The 14370-nt window shown below is 42.4% G+C and overlaps 2 protein-coding genes across 5 annotated transcripts in view; one reads left to right on the top strand and one right to left on the bottom strand.

The window, feature by feature from the left end:
* The window catches only part of LOC116847408 (ceramide kinase), an 18820-nt gene extending 7523 nt beyond the window's left edge, over window positions 1–11297 (top strand). For 2 of the 4 annotated variants that reach the window (XM_032822378.1, XM_032822382.1), the window contains exons 2-8: window positions 2703–2954; window positions 4982–5175; window positions 5601–5976; window positions 6657–6809; window positions 6902–7098; window positions 7463–7626; window positions 7727–11297. In XM_032822378.1, coding sequence (XP_032678269.1) covers window positions 2703–2954; window positions 4982–5175; window positions 5601–5976; window positions 6657–6809; window positions 6902–7098; window positions 7463–7626; window positions 7727–7808 — 1418 coding nt within the window. In that variant the 3' untranslated portion in view covers window positions 7809–11297. Of the gene's footprint in view, window positions 1–2702; window positions 2955–4981; window positions 5176–5600; window positions 5977–6656; window positions 6810–6901; window positions 7099–7363; window positions 7627–7726 lie in introns of those variants that run through there. The other 2 variants (XM_032822379.1, XM_032822381.1) reach the window with 2 other exon arrangements.
* A 93-nt stretch (window positions 11298–11390) lies between these two features.
* On the bottom strand, window positions 11391–13871 carry LOC116847411 (evolutionarily conserved signaling intermediate in Toll pathway, mitochondrial). Its single transcript, XM_032822389.1, has 3 exons — window positions 13554–13871; window positions 12416–13466; window positions 11391–11810 (listed from the first exon to the last, which is right to left on the bottom strand). The coding sequence occupies exons 2-3, from the start codon at window positions 13323–13325 to the stop codon at window positions 11536–11538; spliced, it is 1185 nt and encodes a 394-aa protein (XP_032678280.1). The 5' UTR covers window positions 13326–13466; window positions 13554–13871; the 3' UTR covers window positions 11391–11535.
* Window positions 13872–14370: the final 499 nt, after the last annotated feature.

A 14370-nucleotide genomic window follows, 5' to 3' on the forward strand; every position in this document is an offset into this window, starting at 1 on the left:
ATATATATATATATATATATATATATATATATATATATATATATATATATATATATATATATATATATTGCACCTACGAGGATATAATTAATTAAGGCTCCTGGCTCCTCGCATTGTCCAGCTCTTTTTAATGACGTCAAAAGCGAGAAGATGCATGCTAAAAATTCTTGCGAAATACGTTGAAATAAAAAGACATATCTATAAAGTGACACTTGCAATCGATTAAATAAATCTGTGCAATATTCCGTGCATTCCTCTTTTGCTTTAATAATCAATAATTTGTCGTAAATTGACCTGAATAGAAATAGGTTAAGAAGATGAATTGTATGTCACGTTAATTTACGTTAATTTACGTTAAATTATTGATTGTTAGAGCAAAAGGGGAGTGCACGGAATATCTTACAAACTAGTTTAATCGATTACAACTGTACTTTATAGATACAACGTATGTCGCCAGAATTTCTAGCGTACATTTTCTCTCTTCTGACGTCATGAAAAAGAGACAGACGATGCGAGGGGTCAGGAGTCTTAAAGCCCGTGATTAATTAAAGTCGATATCGAGATGCGCGTGTCGCAGTAACTTTTACGTGGCGCGTTTGAGGAAACGTACAGGCAACACTATCGTTGTATCGCGCCGCGTTTTAAGTTCGCGCGACGCGTCACGTATCGCACAACAAATTATCGGTTCGTCGAATTGGCATTAACAACCGCCTGTTAGCCGGGACCGGCTAGCGATCGCTCCGGTCGCCCTATGGAACGCTCTTCGCGATCGCGATTAAATCGCCGCTAAATATATGTCTTTCGTGACGCCCGTCTGCGTGCGTCGCATCTCGTTGCGTGCATCGCGCGCTCCAGATGCATATCCTTTCGCTGGCTATCTCTGTCTCCGTGTAGAACTGAATTCTACAGGAAATCATTCGCTCGCTACGCGCGGCCTATGGAATAATTTTCCTCCTAAACAGGCTCCTTCGTAGTGCACGCACTTCAGACAAATCGGAATTCTGTAGTATTTTGCTGAAGCGTGGTAGATGCGTCAACTAATGTTCGATGATGACGGCCACTGGCTGGTTGGATAATTGATTGACTGACTGACTGACTGACTGACTGATCGATTGATTGATTGATTGACTTGTATTCTTACGGATTTATATTGTCTTGAATGTGGACATATCTCGTCATTTCTCTCTGTCACACTCTGATGACATGATAACTTTGATGATGATGCATCTCTTTCTCCTAATTACTTAAATTGCTGTGCATTATAGGATATCGCGCACGCATATCTGTGCATACGCGATATTCTATAATGCATAGCAATATTGTCTTGCCTTTTTATTTCTTATTATCTTTTTATGCAATTTGCGTTCACTGATAAAATAGTTTTGTACGCTTGAGGGGATATTTCTCAGAGTGCACAATAAATGGCGCTTTCTCTTTCTCCTCCCTGTGCACGTCATCCTGCGAAATAAATGTGTTCTCTAGTTTCAATATTTTTTTTTCAATAACGAACCCATCGACTAATTTGTAATTAAATTTCCCTTGGCGAAAATATTATTGTATTGACGGCCGAAAACGCATCGATATTGTAACAACGTTGTAATTATTATCTATTCGCGATGTATGAAATTGATAAGGAAACACGCTTTGCGCGCGCGCGTGTTGAAGAATGTCGCAACAAAAGCTGCGCGTCACTCAATTGTCGATATCGATGGCAATTTCCCTCGCGAGTTGCTGCGGATAACTCGCGATAATAATAGAGACGCAGATACTGTTGATGGAACTATCAGCGGAACGTGTTCTCGATCAAGCATCAGTCATGAGCGTAGCACTGTATACACGCGTCATAATAAACGTTACGGCGTTATAGCATGCGATTGAACAGCGTTGCGTACGTCTTGTTAAGCAGCGTTAATCGATATTCGTCCGGCCACACATAATATAGTAAGGATAGGCGTATGGAAGAATCTCGCTGCTCATCGCGTTATTTTTGATAACGTTAATCTGCAAGAGAAAGTATCGTGGACTGCGTTAAATGTTGAAACGGCGTCTGGTTTTCCCGCAGCTCGGCTCGCTATCTCTGGGAAAAGCAATTTGACCCACAACTTTCCTGCGACACCGCGAGCGAGAGTGCACCTGCACCCGCGCCGCATAACCCGCTGTGAAACATTACACAACATCTTGCGCGCGTGCACGCCGCGGATACCGTTTCCTCTGGCTTAACGCCCACCGAATAACTGAGTTGAATGCGTTACATCAAAAACGTAACGGGGCAAATCACCGTTTCGTTGTTCCGCGAATTATGATTGTAATTAAATTTCCCTTGGCGAGAGTATTATCGTATTGGCGGCACACGATACAGTGTCAACAATGAGCGCACAATGACGAGTTTCCGCGTGAAGCGCTATCGCGTAAACTTTCCGAGCGCCTTATCGAATCTCGACGATAATTATCGTTAACGGCGGTCGAATTTATCGCACGTGTGTCAGCGAATATACAGATCGCTATAAACACAAGTGTTACATCGCGCCGATAATGAAGTTGCGTTTCTCTTTGGCATATTAATCGCGCAATCCATTAAGAATTCTCCCATCGTGCCGTGAAAACAAATACCTGGTGTAATAGCTCGAGCTGTCTGGAAACGAGCTCCTCTCAATGAGCTACGCTGAAATAACTGACCTGCTCTTCTATTCTGTTTCCCGCAGCCAGATGGACGTTGCCTTTAACGGACGTTCTGGCCGTCCGCTACGGGGACGACTGGATACCGGGTGTCAGCGTTAAAGAGAAGCAACCGCCGACGCAGTCGACCTCGCCCACGGTTTGTCCGACGAATTTCATTCTGCATTACGCGGTGCGCACGGCGAAAAACAAATGGAAGCACCACAGTGTGACGATGAGCCACACCGATCCGCGGCAGGTCGCCTCATGGGTGAAGACTATACGGAATTATCTGTTAGGTGAGTTCTCTCTGCGAGAAGCGCGAAACGGGACTTCACGCGCTGAGAACGGAAATATATATATATTAATATATATTTAATTATTATTTTTAATATTAATTGGTATAAATTATATTTTCAGTGCCAACTATAATTCTTGTTTTAACAAAGCAATTGTAGTAACAATATACAAAGTTATTACCAATAACATATATATATATATATATATATATATATATATATATATATTATTGGTAATAACTTTGCATATTGTTATATAATAATACATATATAATGTTATATAATAATATATATATATATATATATATATATATATATATATATATGTTATTGGTAATAACTTTGCATATTGTTACTATAATTTGCATATTGTTACTATAATTGCTTGTTAAAACAAGAATTATAGTTGGCACCGAAAATATAATTTATATCAATTAATATTAAAAATAATAATTAAATTAAAATAATAATTAAATATTATATCAAACAATATTAAAAATGTAATTTATATTAATTACACTAGTTTTTTTAATCGATGGTAGACGTAAGATCAACGGTTATTTTCCCTCAGCGCGTCGTAGTCGCGAATCTACCGACGATTTCAACCGGAAAATTTATACGCGAAGTGTGAAAGTATTTCGAATAAATGACGATGTATTTATTCCGTCTGCAAAACAAGAATGGTTTTGCAATTGACCTCACGTGGAACAAACTTGCACCGCGAAGATCTTCACCTCGGGATAAAAAAAAAGTAACTCTGACGTAATACGATTCTTCAAAGAATTAATTTCAGGGATAATCGCGCGGAAGGATCGAGACGGGTCGCGCCGTGTGCGCGACGGAGTCGGCGGCTGCAGCCGCGAGTATACGCAGCAATTTGTTATTTCAGCATAATCCGAAGAGTCGACAGTAGCTAATCGCCACATTAGAATGCACGCGCTGCATTTCTGCCCGGCGCTGCATGAACGCGTTCGAGGAAACGAGCGAATGGTAAAAAGCATTATTAGTCGCGTGTCTACCGAGCGACATGAGTTCTTTCATCAGCGACGACTGCGACGGCGACGATGGAAAAAGCCGATTGTCTATGAGGAAAATAGACCGAGTGAATTCTCTCCATCGGTGGAGCATAAATATGACGCACAAATTACTAGGAAATCGCTGTATCCTGTAGCTGATATCACACAACGCGTCTGTTTGCACGAGTATAAAATATTGTTTCGCGCACGTATCAGAGCACGCGGAAACTCCGTTTTACGAGAATAGAGAGGCGATCCTCTCTTCGCTCTCGTGCCAGGAATGAAGCAGCGGGCAAAACTGGACGTTTCAGAGTGCGTTCAAAGTCAGAGGCGCAGTATGCAAAGTTCTAACGGTTAGCTAACCCAGTTGGGGTCGACGTAAATCACGATAAAAGGTTCACGGAGCGCGAGTGTATACGCAGTGACCCTAAAAAGCATGCGACTGCGACGCGGGTCGGCGAGAGTTACCTTTCGTCGCCTCTGGTCTCTTTTGACTTCACAGTTCCGTCGTTTGTAAATTTCGATAGTTCATCGGCCTGATGAGCGAAACCACCGCTTCGCGATCTCTGGCTTATTTAGTCGCGCTGAATGAGAGTCTGAAACGGGACACGATTTCTCGCCGTCGCTCGGTATACGTGACGTGCATCGCCGCCGCGTGCACCGATGTCCCGAGAGAGGGCAAGTTTTAATGAATGTCGAGAAAACAGAGATGGGGGCGTGCGCTAAACTACCCCTGTCGACGGTCGCGAACGAATGGCCACAGTATTGATCTGGGGAGTTCGGCGTGCCGGCGGTGTAATGACGCTTTCGTCAAAAAGACGTTCGATTATTGACGTTACATCGCCGCTGGTTTCGTCGTCAGCGTGGGGTTAACTCGATCGACGTGCTCCGAGCTGGCACGATTGCATCATGACGTTAATTAAACATCGGACTACTTTGTGCGGATCTTTTAGGTATCGCGTGATCAAACGAGTCGAATTTAACTTTAAGTGATCGTGCTTTTTTTTCCAGGTCTGACGCACCGGCCACGAAAGGTCATGCTGTTCGTCAATCCTATAGGCGGCAAGAAGAAAGGCGTAAGGATTTGGGAGAAGGACGTCCAGCCGCTCATGACCATCGCCGGTATCGAGACGAAAATGATCGTGACCGAGCGGGCCGGCCACATACGCGACGCTCTGCTCACGGCCGACTTAAGTGACCTACATGTGAGTCCAGTTCAGAGCTGCTTGTTATTTGTCTCGCTTTTCCAGAGTTCGAGTTTATAGAACTCTGATAGAAAAATATTCATATAAATTCAGAAAAAGGATCTACATTCTCTTTCTCTCTCTGTGAATATATTTTTATAATTTATAAAATTGTATATTAATGAGTAAAATGTATATGAGATAGAGAGATAAATTATATAATATAAATTATATATATATATATATATATATATATATATATAAAATATGTTATTATATATATAAATAACAATTATGTACGTAATATATATAATTTTTTATTTAAATACTCACTAAAGAGATATCTAAATTCGTCGACTTTTTGAACTTGTACAATTGTCGAAAAAGTCACATTCAGTGAACGTAAAAACCATGCTTTTCTCATAAACTCTCGCTGCGCGTTTTAGGCGGTGGTGTGTATCGGCGGCGACGGCACGTTCGCCGAGGTCTTCAACGGGTTGGTACTGAGGGCGGCAAAGGATCAGCAGATCGATCCGAATGACCCTGACGCGAGGCTGCCGAGCCCCGCGCTGCCTGTTGGCGTTATACCCAGCGGTAGCACCGATACGGTGGCCTATAGCCTTCATGGCACCACTGACGTGCAAACCGCGGCCATACATATCATTTTCGGCGACTCGATCGGCCTAGACATCTCGTCGGTGCACAGCAATCGGAACCTGCTCAGACTATACGCCAGTGTTCTCAGTTATGGATATTTGGGCGATGTGATTCGTGATAGTGAGAAGTTCCGCTGGATGGGGCCTCAGAGATACGATTATTCCGGTGAGAATTATTCCGACACAGAAATCCCTCGCCTACACTGGCTGCAAAAAGTTACCAAGTTGTGCAGTTATCATATAAACCGATGTGATCTAGTTTTCCTCCGTTCTCAATTCCAGACACTCATTAGCTCAATGTCGAAATGATTTGCGCCACATCATCGTCTATTGAGTCCTCAATTAATGATCTTGACCTTCTTCGATGTAGTTATATCACTTTACGATTCCAGAAGTTTGCCATGCAAATTTGTTTACTGCATTTGCGTCATTTAATAAAAACGGGTTGTTTTTATTAAATACACTTATACGCGACAAATACTTTTTTGCCTTTGAATTAATGAACTTCTTAACTTGATAGATCGTTATGACGTTTGTTTACGTTGGAAACGATGTAAATTGACGCAGAAAAGTTTCTGATATATTTTATCAGTCGATCTATACTCTTGAATATAAACAATATAAAAAACTAATAATAAATTAATTAAACTAATTAATCTCGTATCGAAAGAAGTTTGCACTTTTCGTAGCTAAAATATATATCTCTTGCCAAAATATATATTTGCATGAGAATGCGGTTCTTTCATAATCGTAAACATATCGACGTGAGAAATTGTTACTTGAAGATTGCCGATTTGATCTCATTGTTTGACAAAGGAGCACTGAGTTACACTCTTTTAATTTCAGGGTTTAAGAAAATAATCGCGAATAAGGGTTACGAGGGCGAGATCGAGCTGCTGTCGGATCCGTGCCATCCGGCGAGCAGCACCAGGTGCATGAAGAACTGCTCACGCTGCCTGCAACACATGCACAACAGCGTCCCCGACGAGGAAATCGCCAGTACGTGTTACAAGATAGAAAATAGGTGCTACAAAATCTAATGAGACTTGTGTAACTGATTACATAACACTCTGACGGTATTGTTTGCGCAGGGTGGGTGACAGTCAGAGGGAAATTCTTCATGGTGAATGGCGCGAACGTGTCTTGCGCTTGCTCAAGGAGTCCCATGGGTTTCAGTCCTCATTGTCACATAGGCGACGGCTGTGTGGACGTTATTCTAGTGCGACACACGTCCCTGATCAACAACATCAGGCTATTACTCAGGCTCTCCAGCAAACGAAAGACTCTGGTACGCGAGAGAGCCATGGTTACTCGCTCGACTGACATATTCATATCGCCCTCGGAGTTTGTTTTGTGTACACTGAGAAAAAAGATTGTTAATCTCATTAGAAATTTAAGCAATTTAAGGCATTTTTATTAATTAACAAGAAAGCTATGCATGTAAAATTATCACCTGGAACACTACAATAGCAATAGCTGAAAAAAGAAATTAATTTTCCGACTGTTATTTTATTATGAGATCATAGTCATAAATAACAGACATTTTTTCTCAGTGTAGTCGTTAGATCGATCGTTCAGCTTGCAAACTTTGCTCGGGGAAATATTCCGAGGTTGATTCCCGAGGCGAAAATGAACGAACGCAACTTTCGCAGTATGATCTACCGTTCGTCGAGGTCTACCGAGCGAGAGAATTCACATTCCGCGCCCAGTCGATGCAGCATCTGCAGTCCGAGAGCGAGATCAATCGCCTCGGCTCCCGCATCAGCGTGTGGAACTGCGACGGCGAGGTGATCGACAGCACCAACGTGAAAATCAGGTGAATAAACGAACGGTAGATACCGGTAGATGCGTCTAGCCTCGGCGAGGTCGTGAATTTATGCACGAGTGTCATGCTCAATATTTACGCGCATGTACAGGGTACACTGCCAACTGCTGAAGGTCTACACGAGACGCGCTCAAGAACCGGTTCGGGAAACGTCCTGCTTCTCCGCTATGTGAACGAAGCGGCCGGAGGGGAAGTTCGCCGACCGAGCCGTCGGCCGAGCGCCACGGCGCTCTCCAAGTTCGGCACAAAGTTCCTCAGTCTTGCCCCGCTGTTCAGCGTCGCGATACTTCACGGCACGACGACCAGCTCTTCAGGCTTTCCTTCTTCTTTGGAGATATAAACGATATTTATATTATTTTACAAGTAATATTAAGGGTGAACACTTGGAAAATCGACGAAAGCCGGACACCGGAACGGCGCAATGCAATGCGCGTATTATGCTCCGCCCCGTTCGTCTCCCTCCGAGAGGAGAGCAGTCCGTTTCTCGTAAGCCTCGCAAGAACCTAGACCGCGTTGATCACGCGCAGCTATCGCACTCGATCGGTATCGAGTGATCACTACGAAGTAGTGAGTAAACACAGGCGACTAATTCAAAGCGGAAACAAAAGGATCATCACCGCGATGCAACACGCGTCACTGCGGTTTTCGCACACACGCAAACACACTGTCGCGCGCTCGTGCCTCGCCGAATTTAATTTCTAATTTTCTCCAACGTGCTCTCTTTGTTATTCGGTTCGACGATTGTTGGCAAGATTTTAGCGCGCCGCTCCCAGAATACCGGAAACACTCCACCTGTTTGCCAGAACCGCGGTGACGCCCGAATAATTTTGTACGCGCCTCGCGCTGTGTTGCGTTGCGTTGCTAAAAATGCTCCCTAACGGCGCTGTAATGCGTTCCATGCATCTCTTGTTTGCGCAACATTTCTACGAGGAAAGCCGACCACGACGACGACGATTTCTTTCGTCTCGCGCGCGACAGTTCGTCAGGAGTCTTGTTAAACAATGTGACGTTTCGCAGTATACAAGAGACGAGAGAAATTAGTGCGTCGCGTATTGTCGCTAGCGGGGATAATTTCACCTGGAATTGCCGTCCTTCGCGCTTCACAATGTCTCGCGCGTGTATTAATTTTATACACACGATATGCGGATCTTTCAGCTCCGGAGACTGTATTTGTCACCAGGTCTTTCTTTTTTAGCTGAACTTTCCGAACTGATACAATAAGTATACAATTGGTGCAAAAAGTTAAAGTGAAACAAATATACTTTACTCAACAATTTTACTTCACTCCGATTTATTGCACCAGTTCGAGCAGTTCAGCTAAAAGGGACAGACCTATGATCTCGCGATACACGGCCGAGTGGAGAAGGAAGGGGGAGGGAAGGGATCATAGAGGGGTGGACGGATGGATGAGTGACACATCGGCCGAATGTACTTGTACATTTTTTGTACTTAAGACATTTTCATTATATCTATCATTATGCCTACCGCGATTTCAGGCGATCGGTGCTTGTTGTTTCGATTTATCGCGCTCGTTGTTGATCGCAGATTTTATCCCGGAGAGACTATACAATTGCGCCGCAGTGATACAATTGTTTTTTTTTATAATCCGAGTGATTCTCGCGCGCGCGCGTAGAGAATTAATCCTCGAATGTGAACGCAATCGTATTGTGTTGCGTGACCTGCTTGGCAGGTGAGAATCGGAGCTTTTTCGCCGTGTCTCGGCGAGATACTTTTTGTAAAGACAATCAAGATGCACAGTAGAACGGTGCTTGAAGCGTTACGCGAACCCGGAAGCTTAGAGCCTGAGTTGCGAGTCGATGCGTTACGCCGGTCTCTCGACCCTTATAGAAATATCATATTAAGAATCATTGATAATTACTTATTATCCAGTATTTTTAATACTGAAAATAAGTAATTATCAATGATTCTTAGTATGATATTTCTATAAGAGGATAAGCTTCTCTTCCTAGCAGTATTCGTCTTGATTCGCGAAAGTATTTAGATTAGCAGTATTTTTACATTAATTGTGAATAGAATGGCGAGAATGTAATTAACGGGGCGAGCGAGTAATTTGTGACATTTTTAGATACCGACACCGATTTCTCTTGGTCAAACAAACGATCGTGTAATTTATAACAATCGTGAAAGAACGATACTCTTACTTATTTGACATGGTTCTAATCGCGTTATTAAAAAATGCATTCGATATATTTGTATAGTTTTTTCAAGGTTTTAGATCGAGACTTTCCGAAACTACTCGATTTGTCCGTCGGTGGGAAGTCAATCGTCGCGTGGCACGAAATGCAACAAGACGCTCGGCGCGCTGACGCGTTCAACAACGACTCTCTAGTTAGGCGTTCATATATAGCACGTCATAGGTGTCCTTATCGCGTTTCTAATGGCTGCTGTTTCGCCTCGCGCAGAAACCCCGATAGACGTTACACACGGTGTGTTGAATCATTTGTGGCAGGAGCGTGTGTGTTATCAGGCGGCGATATCGGAGAGCGACACAAGCGGCATTATAGGCACGTCACGTCAACTAGCTGACTTATCAAAGATTCATCGTCTTTAAGCTACAACGCGACTCGATCGTCACGCTCGACGAGACAACTTGCGGTCGTAGTTAGAGAGCGATACGATACACGATAACTAACCTAGGGCGTCAGAAATACTACTTCGTTAACGTCAGAAATACTACTTCGTTAAGGCTCTTCTGGTCCCACTGCTACGTGGAACTCTGAATTGATGATCAGAAGCGAGAAAACACGTAGTAAAGAATTCTTGCCTGCGGTTTACAAACAAAGAGATATTTGTACGAAAGAACACTTGAAGTTACTCATACTTCAAATGTGTTGAACATATCTGTAAAATGCCCTGAAAACTACTCCTTTACAATCGATAAGTGGGTTTAAAATTAACACGGTATGTAATCTTCCTCTTTCACCTACCTTTCCTCGTAATTTTTTCATGTTAACTTTAAGGCTATTTATCGACTGCCAAAGGAGGATAATTTTTGAAGCATACTCACATAAGTATGTTCAAGTGACTTCAAATGTTTTTTCATACAAATATCTTTTTATTCGAAAATGGCATGGAAGAATTTCGACCATGCGATTTTTCGCTTCTAACGTCATCGATACAGGGTTCTTCAGCAGTGTGATCAGGAGCCTGAAAATTCACACATTACGCTTAATAATTTCATTTTTCTTTTTTCTTTTATTCACGATATATCATAGGATTTAGGAACAATCGTTATTACATCTCTGTTTTCCTCGTTTCTCTTCTTTCGCGACGCATCGTTCACGCGGCTAACTCCGCCAGTGTCTTCTTAAAAGAGCGGCTTACACTTAATGCAGTTAATTGATGAAGTAGTCTCCGGCAGGATTACGGTACGCGCGCCGTTATATATATATATATATATTGTACAGATGTATACATATATATTTTTTTTTAATCGCAATGTATTTATAGAAAGCGGAAGAGAAAGAAGAAAATAGAGAAAAAGAGAAAACGAGAGAGACTGGGGGAAAATACGGCGAAAATCAATGTGACGATTCATCGACGATGGTTATGTGTGTTACCGTTTTAATTCCTATTGTCGGGGAAAAGTGCACCAAATGACACGCGTGGTCGCACGTAATAAATTACCTTAACTTTCTATACATTGTGTCTTTTATTTTTCTAGAACTATCCTCTGCGATGCTGTTTCCATAGCAAGTAATTGCGATTAGGATCGTCAATAAATAGATTATGCGTCATAAAAACGTATTTATATTTTTATGTACAACAGAGATTTTTCTATCTACAACATAGACACGTGCGCCAAGCTATTGTGTATCAGCTATGTTACACGTTCCGGTCGTCTTTTAGTAGAAATCAAACTATTTCGTACCTTTCTAGTCAATACTCGTACGACTGTAGGATCTCGTTTTCACGCGTGCTGTTCTCGATGTACAGCTGATCCTTGGTGGCGGACGAGATTTTGAATACTACCGGGATTATGTTCAAGATCGGATTATTCTTCTGCAAACATCGGATCCAAGACAACAAGGAGTCCTTGCTCGACGTGCCGGTGGCGCACATCGCGAAGTACGTGCCGTCGTCTTGCTCGTGCATGGTCGGATCGGGAATCACTTCTCGTTTGTCCCAGAACGGTATTCTGATATCTGAGACGTCTGCAACGCAAATATACACACATTAGCATATTTCTTCAATCACGTGTTGAGTTCTAAGTTGAGTTGAGTGTAATAAATTCGAATTTTTCAGATCAGATAAAAAGATTATATTTTTATATAGAATTTATATATAGAATAGATATATATATAGATTTATATATAGAATTTATATATTTATTTATATATATATTTATATTTAGAAGATTATATTTTTATATAGAATTTTATAAAACAATGTAAGGTCTCCATCTTTTTAAACATCCTTATTATTTTGTTCTCTAAAGATAAACGTTTAAATTTTCACTTTTTAGAATTTATTATTTAAAGATATATTTAAAGACTTCTAATGTAGAATATATGTATATGTCCAATATGTTCACAAATTTTATATGTTGAAAATTTAAATATGAACATTTAAATACTTTAAATCTTTACATACAAACATATTTAAACTTTCCAAACATGCTGAATATATGTATAAATAAAATTTTGAAAGTCTAACATTTGCATTAAAAGGAGTACAATAAGAATGTCCAAGATTAGGTGTATATCCAGGAATTGATACTTACTACACAACCCAAGACATTTACTGAGCAACTACTCACCATCAGGGTCCTTGTAAACATCCTCTTTGATCCTAGCATCCCCCCGAAGCACAAAGTAGTCTATACAGTGATTTGCCACCCACACAGAGAACGGCCCCTCCACATAGATGGGTTTGGTGATGGGTTGCTCCTTCAACAGCTTCTGCTGCGCGTTGCTCATATTGGAGACGATCCACGTGTCCTCAATGGAGTCCTCCAAGTCCTTTGTTTTGAACTCGGTGACGGTGGTGGTCACGTCTACGCTGGACATCTTGTCGATCGCCAATTTCGCGAGCACTTGTGGGTCCTTGGGAATCGGTTTCGGGCACGGCCACGGGTGCAGATTGGCGAACTTGGGCATCCAGTACATCATCCGCCAGAACTTCTTCAGCGGCGCGCCCTGAGCGCCGAAGATGTTCAGCAGCATCGTCTGCACCTCCAGGTCGGGTATGACGCCGTTGTGCTCCATCTTGCAGAGCAGATCGATGGCCACGTACTGCTGCTTGGGGTAGTGCATGAACAGCGTCTGGAAGTAGTTAAGGGGTATGAACTTGCCTTTGGGCAGCACGTCCAACAGGTCCTTGTACACAGCCAGGTCGCGATTCACCCCGAATTCATCCATGTACTTGAGCGCGACCTGAATGAACTCTACGTGGCCGCGCATCAGCACGTTGTCCTTCTTGTACTGCCGCAGGATGTCCAAGTAGGCTTCCTTTTCCTTGTGATCTACGCTCTCAAAGGAGTGCAGCACGAGTGCGGTCGACTTGGACGTGCCCTTCTTCTTCTTGTCATCTCTGTTGTCATTCAGCTGGCTGCTCGTGTGGATGGCGTATACCGCTTGCATCGACGTACCTTTGAACCCGTGAGGCGGTTTCTTCAACAGCAGGGTGACATTCGACGCAAGCACGCTCCTCGTGATCCGGCAGAGCATGTCGATCGACGTGGCTCCTCGAATCGTGTCTAATACATTGCCGTCGTGTCTACGGAGAGGAGTTCCCACCGCGAGAATTTCGCGCGTGTGAGGTTAGGTTCTCCACAGCGAGCCAGACCAGCTAAACTCTGAAGATAATCTCTTCCGAAAGGTGAATGAAATTTGAGCCGGTTTTCAATTTGTTCGTGGGTTAATTATTTTGGTAATTGTATAGTTTAAAGTTCTCACCTTCGATTTGACCGGAACTCCTCATACTGTGTATTTTCACGCGTAAAAACCAAATATGAAAGTTAAAATCGTCGCTCTGTCCCGCAAAGCGAGGTATTAATCGTTAAAGTTAACGGGTATGACAGGTTATGAAATCATAGCGACGAAATGTAGCGACATCATATACTCCACACATATAAAAGTGCACGCATTCGAAACGTATGTGTATTTATGTATCACTTGTATTCATGACCTCTATACATGACAATACAGAAAAATGTATTGGCCAGATGCTGTTTATAGCCATCACTACTTCGATTTTTCGTTAAAGAAAGGCTGCGTTCAGAGGATCGATTGTGTATCTCAAAACAGAGTGAAGATGACAAAAGTGAGAAAATTTACTAGAATATTTGTAACTTCATTGGTCAATGCCTAGTGAATTTGTTCACTTTTGTAATTTTCACTTCGTTTCGAGATACACAATCGACCCCCAGATTCCACATCCGGGTGTATTCTATTACTAGAAGTGCTATAGTATATGTAACGTATAGTGTTTCTAGTAATAGAGGATGCTTTCCAATTGCTTAACACATCTTGACACACACGTACACAAAACCAGTTTATTGGTCACGTATTATCTAAAACATCTTGTAAGATAATAAGCAACCAATAAACTAGTTTTGTGTAACAGTGTACGCAACTGGAAAGCACCCAGAGTGTACCCGGATGAAGAATCTGAACGCACCCCAAAGTGATGGCTCGTAGAAGAGACATAATGGCTCCTGCACACAGGACGCGGTAATGCTTGCCGCGCGGCGGAAGTCCATGCGACAGCCAA

The sequence above is a fragment of the Odontomachus brunneus genome, unplaced genomic scaffold, assembly GCF_010583005.1.
Source record: "Odontomachus brunneus isolate Ranch 3 - 2012 unplaced genomic scaffold, Obru_v1 Obru_scaffold_077, whole genome shotgun sequence".
In the NCBI taxonomy this organism is placed as follows: Eukaryota; Metazoa; Arthropoda; class Insecta; order Hymenoptera; family Formicidae; genus Odontomachus; species Odontomachus brunneus.